This window comes from Azolla caroliniana, unplaced genomic scaffold, assembly GCF_043228905.1.
Source record: "Azolla caroliniana isolate FFs.n. ecotype wild unplaced genomic scaffold, voAzoCaro1.0.p SCAF_12, whole genome shotgun sequence".
Lineage (NCBI taxonomy): Eukaryota > Viridiplantae > Streptophyta > Polypodiopsida > Salviniales > Salviniaceae > Azolla > Azolla caroliniana.
Genome location: NW_028230447.1, coordinates 9073484 through 9086645, shown reverse-complemented (window position 1 = coordinate 9086645; position 13162 = coordinate 9073484). Strand labels below are relative to the sequence as shown.

At 39.2% G+C, this 13162-nt stretch overlaps 2 protein-coding genes across 4 annotated transcripts; one reads left to right on the top strand and one right to left on the bottom strand.

Moving 5' to 3' along the window:
- The first annotated feature begins 390 nt into the window (after positions 1-390).
- On the top strand, positions 391-5793 carry LOC147857045 (phosphoglycerate kinase, chloroplastic-like). Its single transcript, XM_087328463.1, has 6 exons — positions 391-629; positions 1583-1660; positions 1773-2033; positions 2648-2965; positions 3080-3238; positions 5190-5793. Exons 1-6 carry the CDS (start codon positions 432-434, stop codon positions 5382-5384), a joined length of 1209 nt encoding a protein of 402 aa, XP_087184589.1. The 5' UTR covers positions 391-431; the 3' UTR covers positions 5385-5793.
- A 1094-nt stretch (positions 5794-6887) lies between these two features.
- On the bottom strand, positions 6888-11360 carry LOC147857044 (trihelix transcription factor PTL-like). 3 transcript variants are annotated; one of them, XM_087328239.1, is made up of 2 exons: positions 10857-11360; positions 6888-9683 (listed from the first exon to the last, which is right to left on the bottom strand). In XM_087328239.1, the coding sequence occupies exon 2, from the start codon at positions 8997-8999 to the stop codon at positions 7419-7421; it is 1581 nt and encodes a 526-aa protein (XP_087184365.1). In that variant the 5' UTR covers positions 9000-9683; positions 10857-11360; the 3' UTR covers positions 6888-7418. The 3 variants fall into 3 exon arrangements, with proteins under 3 accessions (XP_087184365.1, XP_087184366.1, XP_087184364.1); XM_087328240.1 differs by having other exon boundaries at positions 6888-9567; XM_087328238.1 differs by having other exon boundaries at positions 6888-9432.
- Between the last annotated feature and the right edge of the window lie 1802 nt (positions 11361-13162).

Sequence of the window (13162 nt, the reverse complement as noted above, 5' to 3'; positions counted from 1 at the left end):
AAAAATACAAAAATAAATAAATACATTAAAAGCTCTCTGTTTCTTCTTCTTCTTCTTCTTCTTCTTCAGTCTCTGTAGTTTGTCTGTCTTGTCTTGTCTTGTCTCCTCTGTAACGTTCTGCCATTCCTGCTGCTGACCCCAACCAACCAACCTTCTTCGCTATGGCGGCGATTCCTTCTTCTTCTTCTGCTTCTGCTTCTACGATGACGATGAGGATGGGGATGAAGATGAAAGAGCCTTCATCCTTCTCTCGCCTCACGTCCTCCTCCTTCTTCTTCAACACTAGTAGAATCCAGCAGGCCTCTCCTTATTCGTCTTCTTCTTCGCATTTCCAACTCTTCCCTTCCATCTCCATCTCCATCTCTCGATCCATCAACCCTCCTCCTATTGGACACCCAGCTCCAGCTCGCCGTAGCTCTTCTTCGCTCATCATGTCTATGGCGAAAAGAAGCGTTGGAGACCTCACAGAAGAAGATCTGCGAGGGAAGAAGGTTCTTGTGAGGGTGGATCTCAATGTCCCGCTTGATGACAAGTTCCATATCACTGACGACACAAGGATCAGAGCTGCCGTCCCCACCATTACCTATCTCATCCATCATGCTGCTAAGGTCATTCTCACTAGTCACCTTGTAAGGGCTCCCATCTCTCTCTCTCTCTCTCTCTCCTTCCTTTTCATTATTCGTCGTTCTTTGGATTCCAAAAGATTTCTGTAAAACTATTCTCTCATTATTAATCATTGTCTGCTTGTTTCAGAATGACTAATGTTAGTATTAATATTAGTATTGCTAGTACCTTGCCTTGCCTTGCCTTGCCTCGGAAGGAATGTATTTAAAAGGCTTCAACACTTTTTTCTTCTCTAATTTGTGGCCTTTGTTTGAAGAGGAATAGCGTTGATGCTGTAATCTGCTGTCTGTAGTTCAAAAATAAATTGGAATTTGTTGTTTCCTGCATCTCTGCTAGAATATTTTATTCTTACTTTTTTGGCTTGTTTCAGAATATTTAGTGATTTTTCAAAAATAACGTGATGTTCTTTTTGTTGAATTAAAAAGATTTAAAACATGCATCCAAGTCCTTGACTAGTGTGAGGCTATACACTTTGATTACTCGTGCAATAACACAGAGCCAGAATTTTTTTGATATTATACATCAGATTTGTATTACAAGCATCGTATTAGAATGGTAATACCTGCCTTTGGATTTCGACTCATTCTGTCTGCATTTCTAAGCATAGAAGCTCTTAATATACTTGTGCGACAGAGAACAATCTAATTCCTTGTTCGATAACTCACAAAGCCATGAGACTCTGGCAAAACGTATCGGAAAAATATTTGAGTTCTTTGATATGTGATAAAACAAACGTACTTTTAATTCCTTGCGTTCGATGACACGCATTGCATGAGATTAGTATTGTAAGCATCAGATCAGTATTATAATCTACTTTTCTTTTCTCGTTCTGTCATGGAAGCATCGAGATTTGCACCTTTTGAGATTGACATACAAAGCAAGAAGTCATACATCATATCTGAAAGTGTTGTATCAAGTATTAGAAAATGATAACTTCTTCCTTTTACAAATTGAGCAGGGACGACCAAAGGGCGTGACTGAGAAATACCGATTGACTCCACTTGTTCCTAGACTTTCCGAGCTTCTGGGAGTTAAGGTATGTTTATATATATATATATATATATATACAATACATCCAATCTATCACTGGTGTAGAGATTGAAATGTCTTGTCTTTGGAATCTGAACAATCCTTGTTAATCTAAATAGGTTGAGAAAGCAGATGATTCAATTGGAGAGGAAGTAGAGAAGAAGGTAGCTCTTCTTAAAGATGGTGATGTTTTGCTTCTGGAAAATGTGAGGTTCTACAAAGAAGAAGAGAAAAATGATCCTGAACATGCAAAGAAGTTGGCATCGGTTGCTGATCTTTATGTGAATGATGCATTTGGTACTGCCCATAGAGCACATGCTTCAACAGAAGGTGTAACAAAGTACCTTAGTCCATCTGTGGCTGGCTTTCTCCTTCAGAAGGTAATCTAACTGTTGCTGTTACCTTCACATTCTTGCTGTTTCCACAAATTGTGCAACTTTTTCCTAGTTATATAATTCCCTAGATACGCATAGGTTTTCCTTTCTTTTTCCCAAAAGCTACATATCTCCATTTTCCCAGGTTCCTGGGTTTTTCATTAGTTTCTCAAAATCCCCTAATTTTCATTATTTCATCAGACACCCTTTGACAACATGCCGAATAGAGAAAAATAGGGGATGAATTGACCATATAATTGTTTTGAGTCCACACATAAGTGCCTGAAAGAGAGAAAAAGAGGATGGATTGACCATATAATCGCTTAAATAGCTTTGTGCCGCAAATATAATTGGTTTAACCAAGGAAATGACAGAGGCTTAAGGGCCTTCTGTGGAAATAATAGAAAAACTCAGGAGCATTTCGAGAGGTTCTCCGTATAACTATTACTTTTTGAGCTTATAACAAGGAGCTACATGTCATTGCTCTCAGATCTTTCTGTTGGTATTTTCCATTCCAAAGTTTTCTCTTTCTCTTAGTCATGTAACTTGTCGTGGTGATACCATAGGAGCTAAATATTTGGATTATTAGATTGTTTAGTAACTAATTGCAATTAACACAGGAACTAGACTATTTGGTTGGTGCTGTCTCCACTCCCACTCGGCCGTTCGCAGCCATAATAGGAGGGTCTAAAGTATCTTCGAAAATAGGAGTCATTGAATCTCTGCTGGAGAAATGTGATATTCTTTTACTTGGTGGTGGAATGATCTTTACTTTCTATAAAGCTCAAGGTTTGTCGGTGGGTTCTTCCTTGGTGGAAGAAGACAAGTTGGAACTCGCAACAAGCCTGATTAAGAAAGCCAAGGCCAAAGGCATCTCGCTTCTATTGCCAACTGATGTGGTTATAGCAGACAAGTTTGCACCTGATGCTGAGAGCAAGGTATGATCCTTGGGTTGCTGTATATTACTTTCTGTTCGAGTATGAATAATCTCTCTTGGAGTTAGAATGATTTGCAAGATTTCATGAAATTTTCAAGTTGTTTCTTTCTCATAGATTGTTCCTGCCTCGGCAATTCCTGATGGATGGATGGGTTTGGACATTGGCCCTGACTCGATCAAGGCCTTCAGTGATGTATTGGATACCACAAAAACTGTGATCTGGAATGGTCCAATGGGAGTTTTTGAGTTTGATAAGTTCGCTTCAGGCACTGAGGTTTGTGTTGGTTTCCATGCTTTCTTGTTTTGGGTATGAAAGTTGCTTTTGGTTATTCTCTTCATGCTCAGAGGGGAAGGGAGGGGTTGCTTATCTTTTGTGGCAACTAAATGTAGGGACTTCAGACAAGTATATGGATAACATTATTTTAGTAGATATCATTAGAATGCGCTCCATAAGTGATTAATTCCATGATCAGGACTTATCCCTCCCTCGTACATGACTGGGATTTGAACTCTCAATCTATGGCCTTACCTGTGAGAGATTATTTCTAATGTAAGCATGAAATAAGGAAATAAATGGTAGATACATAAGAAAGAAAGAAAGAAGAAAGATATATTAACGTCTTTTAAGAGGCCAAAATGGCCTATAAGACCAAACAAGAGATTACATCTTAAGTATTGTCTCGTCTTTGAGAGCACCAAATCAAAATAAAATAAATATTACTCCATAAATATAAAAGTAAATAAGATAAAAAGAGACGAGGGAATCTGGTTTTCGGCACATGTGAGATTCTCAAGTTAGATATATTGTAGCTTTTGTCTTCGAAAGATCTCTAGCATGGGTCGATCCAGAATGGAAAGGTCTCCGAAGTGAGGGAAACACTTGTGATAACGGCCTTTATTTGTCGATGACAAGGGTGTTGAGGTCGTGGTCCTGGGGCTGGGCCTACGTGCACGACAAATTGCTATTGCCCGATCAATTATAACCCCTTTGTTATGTCCTGGCCGAGAGCCCATTTGTGTATCCCTTGATTGACTTGTAGCATTAGTAGGAGTGATGAGACTAAAGAAAGTTGTGATTGTTCTTTGTGGAAGCTTGTGTGGCGGCTGTATTCTTCAACAACTTTTCCCGATGTCTCTTGAGCTCTAACAAGAAAAGTCCTAGGCACCGTTGGTCCTCATATTCTATTACCTTGCATAGCGGGCCAAAGCATTGTTTAATGAGGCAATGGTATCTCCCTATAAAGACACTATAGTGGCAAACATAGTGTCCTTCGGATTCCACTCCTTGATGACACAATTGGCAAATTCTTTCTCCTAGAGGTATTCGTGTATATCTGCCTACCTCAAATCTTCGGATTCCACTCCTTGATGACACAATTGGCAAATTCTTTCTCCTAGAGGTATTCGTGTATATCTGCCTACCTCAAATCTGTAATTGATGTGATGAAGTTCGCAGCTGCCCTATCACACTGCACAGTGCATAGAATAGATGTATGTCCATATAAGGTAGCCTAATGATGAATCCATCCTCCAATGTGTGTAAGAAGTGTCTTATAGTGGGCCATCTTCGTACCAAGTAAATATTTTGGGGTTGATCACCCGACCCCCCCTTGAGCAAAGGGATCGAGACGGACTCGAGCCTTGATCGGCGTCCCATATCACCGCCATAGCATTGAGTTGTACCTAGTATTGGCGTGCTTGCTACAAGAGTCTATTCACCACAAGATCATGGTCGTGACGTAGTCGAATAAGGTGACTAATGAGGGTAGCTAGGCCTCATATTTATAGCCAGACTTAAAGCCCCAAGGCAAGTTCACGCTTGACCCTTATGGGTTGGCTTAATTCCTAGGATTAAAAGTAATCCTCCCCCTTTACACTCGTGATTAACCCTCACACTCGTATCCTCATGTGTAGGATACTACGGTTCAAACTTTCACGGGATAAATTATGGTCATGCCCGTAACATTACCATCAGCCCATTGATTTTGAATTGTTTTGAGATTTCGAAGTTTCAGTTGAGATAAAAATTGCACTTTTGATTGGCGTCAGTTACCCATGATTACAAAATATGTTCAAAGCTGTATGGTTTTGGTAAGTAAGAGTAGTTTTTTATTATCTTGTCAAGTTAAATGTACAACGGCGAGAATCTGTGCTAGGTCTCAGGTCTCATTGGAGGCCATAATAATGGTCATGTAGAGGCATCAACATATGTTCCTTTTTTTCAGGCTATTGCGAGGAAACTAGCTGAATTAACTGGGAAAGGCGTTACTACAATAGTTGGAGGAGGAGACTCTGTTGCTGCAGTAGAGAAAGTAGGTGTGGCTGATAAGGTAAGCCACATATCCACTGGTGGTGGAGCAAGTTTGGAGCTATTAGAAGGGAAGGTTTTACCTGGTGTGGCTGCCCTTGATGATGCTTGATTCAAAACCTTGATGAACGTGGTAAAATGTCTTACCTAATTACATGACCTTCACAATGTTAGTTCATCTGGCACCCCCTCGATTCATCTTGTATGTAGGAAAAAAACTGAACTTTGTGTAGGCTAATTTGATCTAAAAACCCTAATATTAAAAATATTGGGGGGTGAGATAGCATTGAAGGCTCATACTACAATAGTATATACTACCAAAACTGAAGTACACTACATATATACACAATAATTTTCCTCTTAGGATTTTGCAATAACAATAATAATCAGTACGCAAGATGTAATACATCAGATAAACTGCATACAGGTTGATTCTGATTAGAGATATTCTCATATAAACAGTCTTTATCTGTATGTTTTGCTGATATTGATTTGAAAATGCAGAAGAATCAAGTGCCTTACGTTCTGTGCTAATTTAATAATGTGATGTTGATTAGTGGCCAGATCGTGAACTAGCTACTATTATATTCTAGAGCTACAATAATCATCCACAAATTGTTGTTATTCAGTCACTGTATTTGTTGGTTGGCACCTCGACATTGAGTAATCGCTTAAATTACACATTTGCCAATCGTTTTTTGGGAAGAGCTTTTTTTATAAACCAATAACTGAAAAGAGCATTATTTTGAAAACATTAGGATCACAAGGAAACAGTTCCATCAATCCTCAAGGGCTAACAAATTTGCAACACCTATGACTTTAGTAGTGCTTTCATGCCTAGGATGCTCGATCACGTTTGTTAGTTGGTGTCTTTACCATTTTAGCTTCGTTTCATGGGTGTGTGATCGTCAATAGCAAGGCTAAAAAGGTGATCTTTGGCATTTCTTGTCATATTATAGATCTCTGTTGCCAAAATGTCAACCACAAACAATCAATATTGTGGTACCAGATTAAGCAACTGATGATGGTAGCATTGTTATCCATATTACAATGTTAAGCAATTGATAGTGTGTTGGTAGTAACAAAATTTTCTGGGATGAATGCATGACAAAATTGTCTAGTATAAAAATCAGTCAACAGATTAAGTTACTAGTAAGGAATTAAGGATAAGTAAGTGTGGAGGTCTTGTCAAGCATTACCATTTCACAGACAGTACAGTCGACTACTAATTTGCAAGTTTATGATCAAGTATTGATCATTTGGAGAAGTGCTAAAATATCACACAATGTCATCAGATTTTGATTAATTTGAATACAATTTACGTTAATAATACTGTAAGCATTAATATCCAATACATCTGTTGATTTGCATGTAGTTGACATTACATTGCCGATTTCAGCGTCGATAAAAATACACCACAGTGAAAGTAAGGTATTCCACAAGTTGTATGATGAGGCATATACTATTTAACATTTAAGCCTCTTCAGACACCATATATCTTTATATAGGAAACTTCTTCACCCTTTGCCTAAAGAAATACGAGAATTAGAATTCGTTTCCAAGTCTTTACAATTTTGGCAACAAGAGATAAGACAGACTAAATTATAGTGGGGTGTGGATCCAAATATTTGATCTAAGACTGACGTTAATAGCATTTCTGTATACAGAAGCAAAGGAACACATTTTAATCTGAAGTGTTTTTAGCATTAAGGTAAAGTTTTTGATCCCTTGTCCACTAATGCAAATAGAACTTATCTCTTCTTGTCCACAACAATGCATTCTCTATGTGGAAAGAGTGGACAATTATAAGCAAATTATAACATATCCCATGTTTATCTGTTCCGGAATGTATCAAATTCTGTAGTTGTACAATAAAAAGAAAAGCATCTAGAATCCAAAATCTATACCTATATCTAAACCTAAACCTGATTCTGAATCTCACAATCAGCCTGTCCAGAAAAGAATACACTATGAGATAAAAGTGTCTTGTGCATCTTGTATATAATATGGCTGTTATTTCAGAATATTGATTCTCATGGTCTTTTTATTATTGTCAATGTGATCTTTTTCTTGAATTGGAACTAGAAAGGAAAAAGAGACCACAATATTGTAGTGTAGACAAAATGGGAATTTCCTTCTCTGTTTCTCATGAAATGGGGTAGCTTGTCTCTATAGCCACCACCTCCTCAGGCTCTTTCTTGTTATGAACAGTCATCACATCCAAAGAAGAGTTAGCTTCTTCCGTCTCCTTAACTTTCTTCATGAATGTCGAGAGCTCCTTAAAGTAGGGACTCTCTTCCCTATCTTTCCGTCCATCAATCACATCCTTGTATTCAGCCATTAGCTTATCCCATTTCTCTCGGCATTGTTTACCATCCCGTTGAATGCCCATTGATGCCAGTTTTTCTCCCATCTCTTCCCAAAGCCCTGCTCTCCTAGTGGATTGCAAAAAACGACTTTCCATATCCCTCCGTAGCTTTATGAGCGTAAAAACCTCAGATTTTTTCCAGTTTTTAGACCTTTTCTTGGGGTTCAAAAGTAGTCCATTTGTTGTCATCGCCATCGTCGGAGGAGAGGATGTTGTGGTTGCTGTAGTATTTGTAGGAGAAATCACAGTTGTATTCATTCCAATAGGAGGCTTCTCTCCTAAAAGCCTTTGTGTTAATACAATCATTGCATTGTTGAAAGCATATCGTTGCGCCCGTTCCTCTGCTCTCCATTTCTCTTCTCTTTCATATCTCATTTGTTCAATAAGTTGTTCTTTCCTGTCAACAGCATCCAATAGCTCTTTGAAAAACACTTGCTGCTTGGTGATAACAGTGTCAAGGAGTTCTTGTATGACCTCAAGGTCTAGCAAAGAAAAGGATCCTTCTCTACTATTATTACTATGACAATTCTTCGACTTCAGAGGAGATATATATTCTCGCTTCCGAACATCTCTCGGATCCATGGGAATATCCCCTAGGCTATTACTATTACTATTATTATTATTATTATTATTATTATTATTCATTGCAAATGATGGCCCTACTTGACTCCGACTATGGATATTATGATCATTTCCGAGCTCGAATTTCACCCTTTTTGCATTGTTGCCATCACTAGAACCAGGGGTATCTTCTCTTCTCACATTAATCCCATCTTCATTCTCTCTTTTGTAAGATTTCCATGAAAGCAAAGAATGGAGCTCTTCATAGAATGGATGATCTTCTTTCTCTCTTGAACCATCCCGGACCTCCTTATAACCTGCAGTGAGCTTCTCCCACTTATCTTTGCATTGTTGACCATCACGAGAGAAATTCGCTCTTTGCAAAGAAAGAGCGATTTCATCCCAAAGTGGGACTTTCCGACCACTTCTTCTAAACCTTTCATCGAGCTCGCTTCTTGCCTTAATCAGCTTCAATGTTTCTGCTCGAGTCCAATTCTTCGATCTCTTCTTATGCTCTTTCTTCTTCTCCTCTTCACTGGGAGTAATAAAACCTTGTGACAACAACATTCCTCCCATCATCATGTTATCTTTGTCATGGGCTCCTGTAACATAAGGAGGTTTCACAATAGCTCCTTCACCTTCACCGGAGCCAGTATACGAAGACAGAGTTGTAGTGTTTGCAGAAGGGGCAGTCTCATCCTCCATTGTTAAGGAGTCTTGTGACTCCTCGCTTACATCTTCTGTAGAGGATGACTCAGATCCATCATCATCATCATCAAGATCATCCTTTTGAGGCATGGCTTCTCAAGCTCTTTCACACACACACACACACACACACACACACAAAGCTTCAACAAGGTGTGCAAAACAACTAGTGGCACTTATCTGCTGATTTTCATCACTAATAACAAGACAATCTTTTATAAGGCAGCCATGATTTCTTCTTCCCCTTAGATACTTCCAAGTTCTCTAAAAAATGACTGCCTTCCTATTTATCAAATTTCATCAGAAAACCACAACAGAAGCTTATAAGGAAAGCTTGCAAACACTGTTGTTTCTTCTTCCGTTAGATACGTCCGGATCGGAGCAGACAGAAATCGTAAAACTTCATCATATCTGTCAAATTTCATAACAAAATGGCAAGAGAATCTCAGGCGTAAGCTTGCAAACACCACGATTTCTTCTCCCCCTAGATGCTTCCAAGATCTCAAACAAACAGCTAGTTGTCTATCTGTCAAATTTCATCAAAAAATGACACTTATAAGGAAGCTTGCAAATTGCCATAGTGTTTTCTTCCCCTATATGTTCCAAGTTCTCAAATAAACAAGATTGAAGCAGAGAGAAATCTCAAACAATCTCAGCATATCTATCAAATCTCAACACAAAATCACAAGACAAACTCAGAAAATAAGCTTGCAAAACCCGTGATTTCTTCTCCCCTTAGACGCTTCCATGATCTCAAACAAACAGCTAGTCATCTATCTTCAAAGCAGAGAGAAATCTTAAAATTTTCACCATATCTGCCAAATCTTATCACGAAAAGAGAAACTCAGAAAATAAGCTTTGCAGGCACCATGATTTCTTCTTGCCGTAGACGTTTCCAAGTTTCCCAGGAAATAAGATTGAAGAAGAGAAAGAAAAACCATAAAGCTCCCTCATTTCTGTTCATAATAGACCTGTTCTTTCATCTGTTTTCTAGACTAGGCTTTTCAAGCTAGCTGTTTATCTGTCAAATTTTGTTACGAATGACATTAGAATCAAATATTTCAAATTACACCATAATTTCATCCCCCCTGGATGCCAAAAATATCTCAATCAAACAAGGTTCAAGAAGATAGAGAAACCTTAAAATATCCATCATTTCTGTTAACGGCATAACTCTTCTTTCTGTATGCCCTCTAGAGGGACCATTATTTGACCAGATGTCAGCATATTGATCATTCATGCGGCCAGAGAGAAACGGAAAACAAAACAAAGAAAAACAAACAGAAAGAATGCTTCCAAGCTCTCAAACAAACAAGATTGAGGCACAGAGAACGTTATCAATTCTCTTCTCAAAACACCTGTTCTGTTCATCTACCTTTCGGGGCTTCTAAGACTAATAGAATTCAGCAATCTCATAATACAAACAGAGGAAGATATAAAAAGGAAGCGGAAACCAGAAAGGGATGATAACAAGATCTCCAACAAACAGGTTTGAAGCAGAGGAAAAAAAACCAATATTCCGTCAATTTTTCTGTTAACTTAGCTGTTCGATTCATCTGATTTCTAAGATATTCTCTAAAGGGGGAATTGTGTTACCAGAATTTCTCACAATTCACACTGATCACGCATACAGACATGGAAAAAGAAATACAAACGAACAGATTTGAAGAAGATAGGAACCTTAAGAATCCACCATTCTTGCCTTACAGGAACCATTTGGTGTGCAGAGTCCATCATTCTAACACGGAAAAAGAAATACAAACTAAGGAAGCAGTAACATCAATCATTTCTGTTGAAAGATACCTGTTCTAATTTCCTTCCAGAACCAATGCACTGAAAGTGCCATTTTGTGACCAGAATTCATCACAATGGGCATAGATACAGCCAAACAAACACACAACGAAGAAGGAGAAGGAAACAGTAAACAAAAGAAATGGCACGAATTCTTACCGATCTGTGGAGGAGAAGATCTGAAAGAAACCGTTCTTTTTTTAAAGAAAGAAACAGTTACAAGAAGAGAGAGAGCACAGAGCCATCTGTTGAAAAGCTCGGGGATTCGCTTACATCTGTTCTCTTAAATCAAGACCCAATTCTTCAGAACAATTTCCCACATGAAGAGAGAGAGAGAGAGAGAGAGAGAGAGAGAGAGAGAGAGAGAGAAAGAGAGGGAGAAGGAGAAGGAGAGGGAGAAGGAGGGGGAGAGGGAGTTCAGTGAGTGAGTGTTGGTTAGACAGTCTTCTTCGCTGCAAGATTCACTGAATTCCAAGAGTTTCTGCAGGAATTAGAGATGCAAGAAGAAGGAGGAAAGTGGTGAGGAAGGAGAAGATGGCCTATGGCCATGGCGATCTCCACGCTCTCTCTCCAAGGGGAATCACAGGAAAATGGAAGATCTGAGAGAGAGAGAGAGAGAGAGAGAGGAGAGGATTTCCCAGTTCAACAAGTACAAGGTTTCTTTCTTTCTCTTGGACCTTTTGTTCCACATTTTCATAGTCCTTTTGATATTGATGATGATGATGATGATGATGATGATGATCATGATGCATGATGTATGATGCATGATGTATGATCCATAATCCATAATCCATGATGATTATGTATTGTCGTTGCCTCGTCGCCCATAAAATGGACTCGTCGCCCATAAAATGGACGGGCATGTGAGTGTGTGTGTGTGTGAGAGAGAGAGAGGCCACTGAAATGGATGGGTGGAGTGCATGTGAGAACGCGTGCGCGCGTGTGAGAGAGAGAGACGGGTAAAATGGGCAATAAAATGGAGTAGAGCGCACAAGAGAATGCTCGCATGCAAGAGAGAGAGAGAGAGAGAGAGAGAGAGATTCTATTATCGTCTTCGGAGGTCAAATATGACCTATGAGACCAAAAATATTACATTTCATGTGATACGTGTGAAAGTGAGTAGCGCATCTCGATGTTCAAGAACTTTACCAATGAATCTTGCAATCGAGTAGTGCACATTGTGGCTGTGAGAGAAGAGAAATTCGTGCAAGGATTGGGGTTGGTCGAATATGTATGGAAAGCATGGCCGAATATGATCAAAAGGGAGAGCATTGTATCAAAGTGTGATACTCAGACTCTCAAACTTGTTTAGGGCAAAGTGTGCATAGTCAACCACTCTTATCACTTGTGCCCCAATGCCTTCTCTCATATCACAATGCATGTGAGCTAAGTCGCTCGGAAGTAACGGTTTGGATGGCAGACAACGGGATGAGCTCTAACATGTGTCGATGTGTACGGTTTCCCTGTTCCACGAAGAATATGGTTTTGTAGCTAGGTGTAGTATAATGTGTGAAGCGTGAACCTCCACATTTGTCCCATGTCATCAACACATTGGCGTTGCAAAAAGGCCTCATTCATAGAGCAATCCAATGATGCATTATGAAGCAAGTGTGACGCATCCCATCTACCAAGCCATTTTGCCATATTTTGCATCCAACCAGAACACAAAATTATGAGTCTTTTGCAATTTTGTGTTCTGGTTGGATGCAAAATATGGCAAAATGGCTTGGTAGATGGGATGCGTCACACTTGCTTCATAATGCATCACTTGATTGCTCTATGAATGAGGCCTTTTTGCAACGCCAATGTGTTGATGACATGGGACAAATGTGGAGGTTCATGCTTCACATATTATGCTCAATGGGAAGTGATCTTGTCGCAAGGAGGAGGGGGGGGGGGGGGGGGGGGGTATATGGAGTTTGTTTCTTAACTTGTAAAAACTTTGTAAGAAAATGTTTGGACATTTTCAATCTCTTTCCAAGTATACACTTAGGGATGCTGCCACCCCAAACTTCCACCCCATAGAGAAGCACCGATGTCACCAAAGTATCGAAAAGGTATTTCTCTAAGGACCCAATACTTCATATCTCCATGCTTGCATGTGTTCTCAAATGCAAAATATGTTCTATTTCCCACCTCTACGTGGTGTGTAGCACATTCATTCCATCTATGATTTGAAGGAACTTCAAAGCCAAGATATTTGAAGATTTTCACACATTCAAATGGGTCGGGCTCATTATTGTACATAATGCATGGTTTGTCTTTTTTTTGGCTCTTCACAAGCATAATCATTGTTTTAGAGTTGTTGACACTTAGTATGGATGTTGTTTGAGAGAGAGAGAGAGAGAGAGAGAGAGAGAGACTGATGCCATCCATAGCGTCTACCATCTAGATGTCGTGAGGTCGTTGGTTCGGTTCATCAATATGTAGAGATTTTGTTGGAACCAATCGAGTCACTTAGTTCG

Excerpts from the sequence above, each read along its gene's own strand:
- LOC147857044 (XM_087328239.1), bottom strand. The coding sequence starts at position 8,999 with ATGCCTCAAAAGGATGATCTTGATGATGATGATGATGGATCTGAGTCA.
- LOC147857045 (XM_087328463.1), top strand. The coding sequence starts at position 432 with ATGTCTATGGCGAAAAGAAGCGTTGGAGACCTCACAGAAGAAGATCTG. Across the intron at positions 1,661-1,772 it reads CCGAGCTTCTGGGAGTTAAG|GTTGAGAAAGCAGATGATTC; the intron begins GTATGTTTATAT and ends TAATCTAAATAG. Across the intron at positions 3,239-5,189 it reads AGTTCGCTTCAGGCACTGAG|GCTATTGCGAGGAAACTAGC; the intron begins GTTTGTGTTGGT and ends CCTTTTTTTCAG.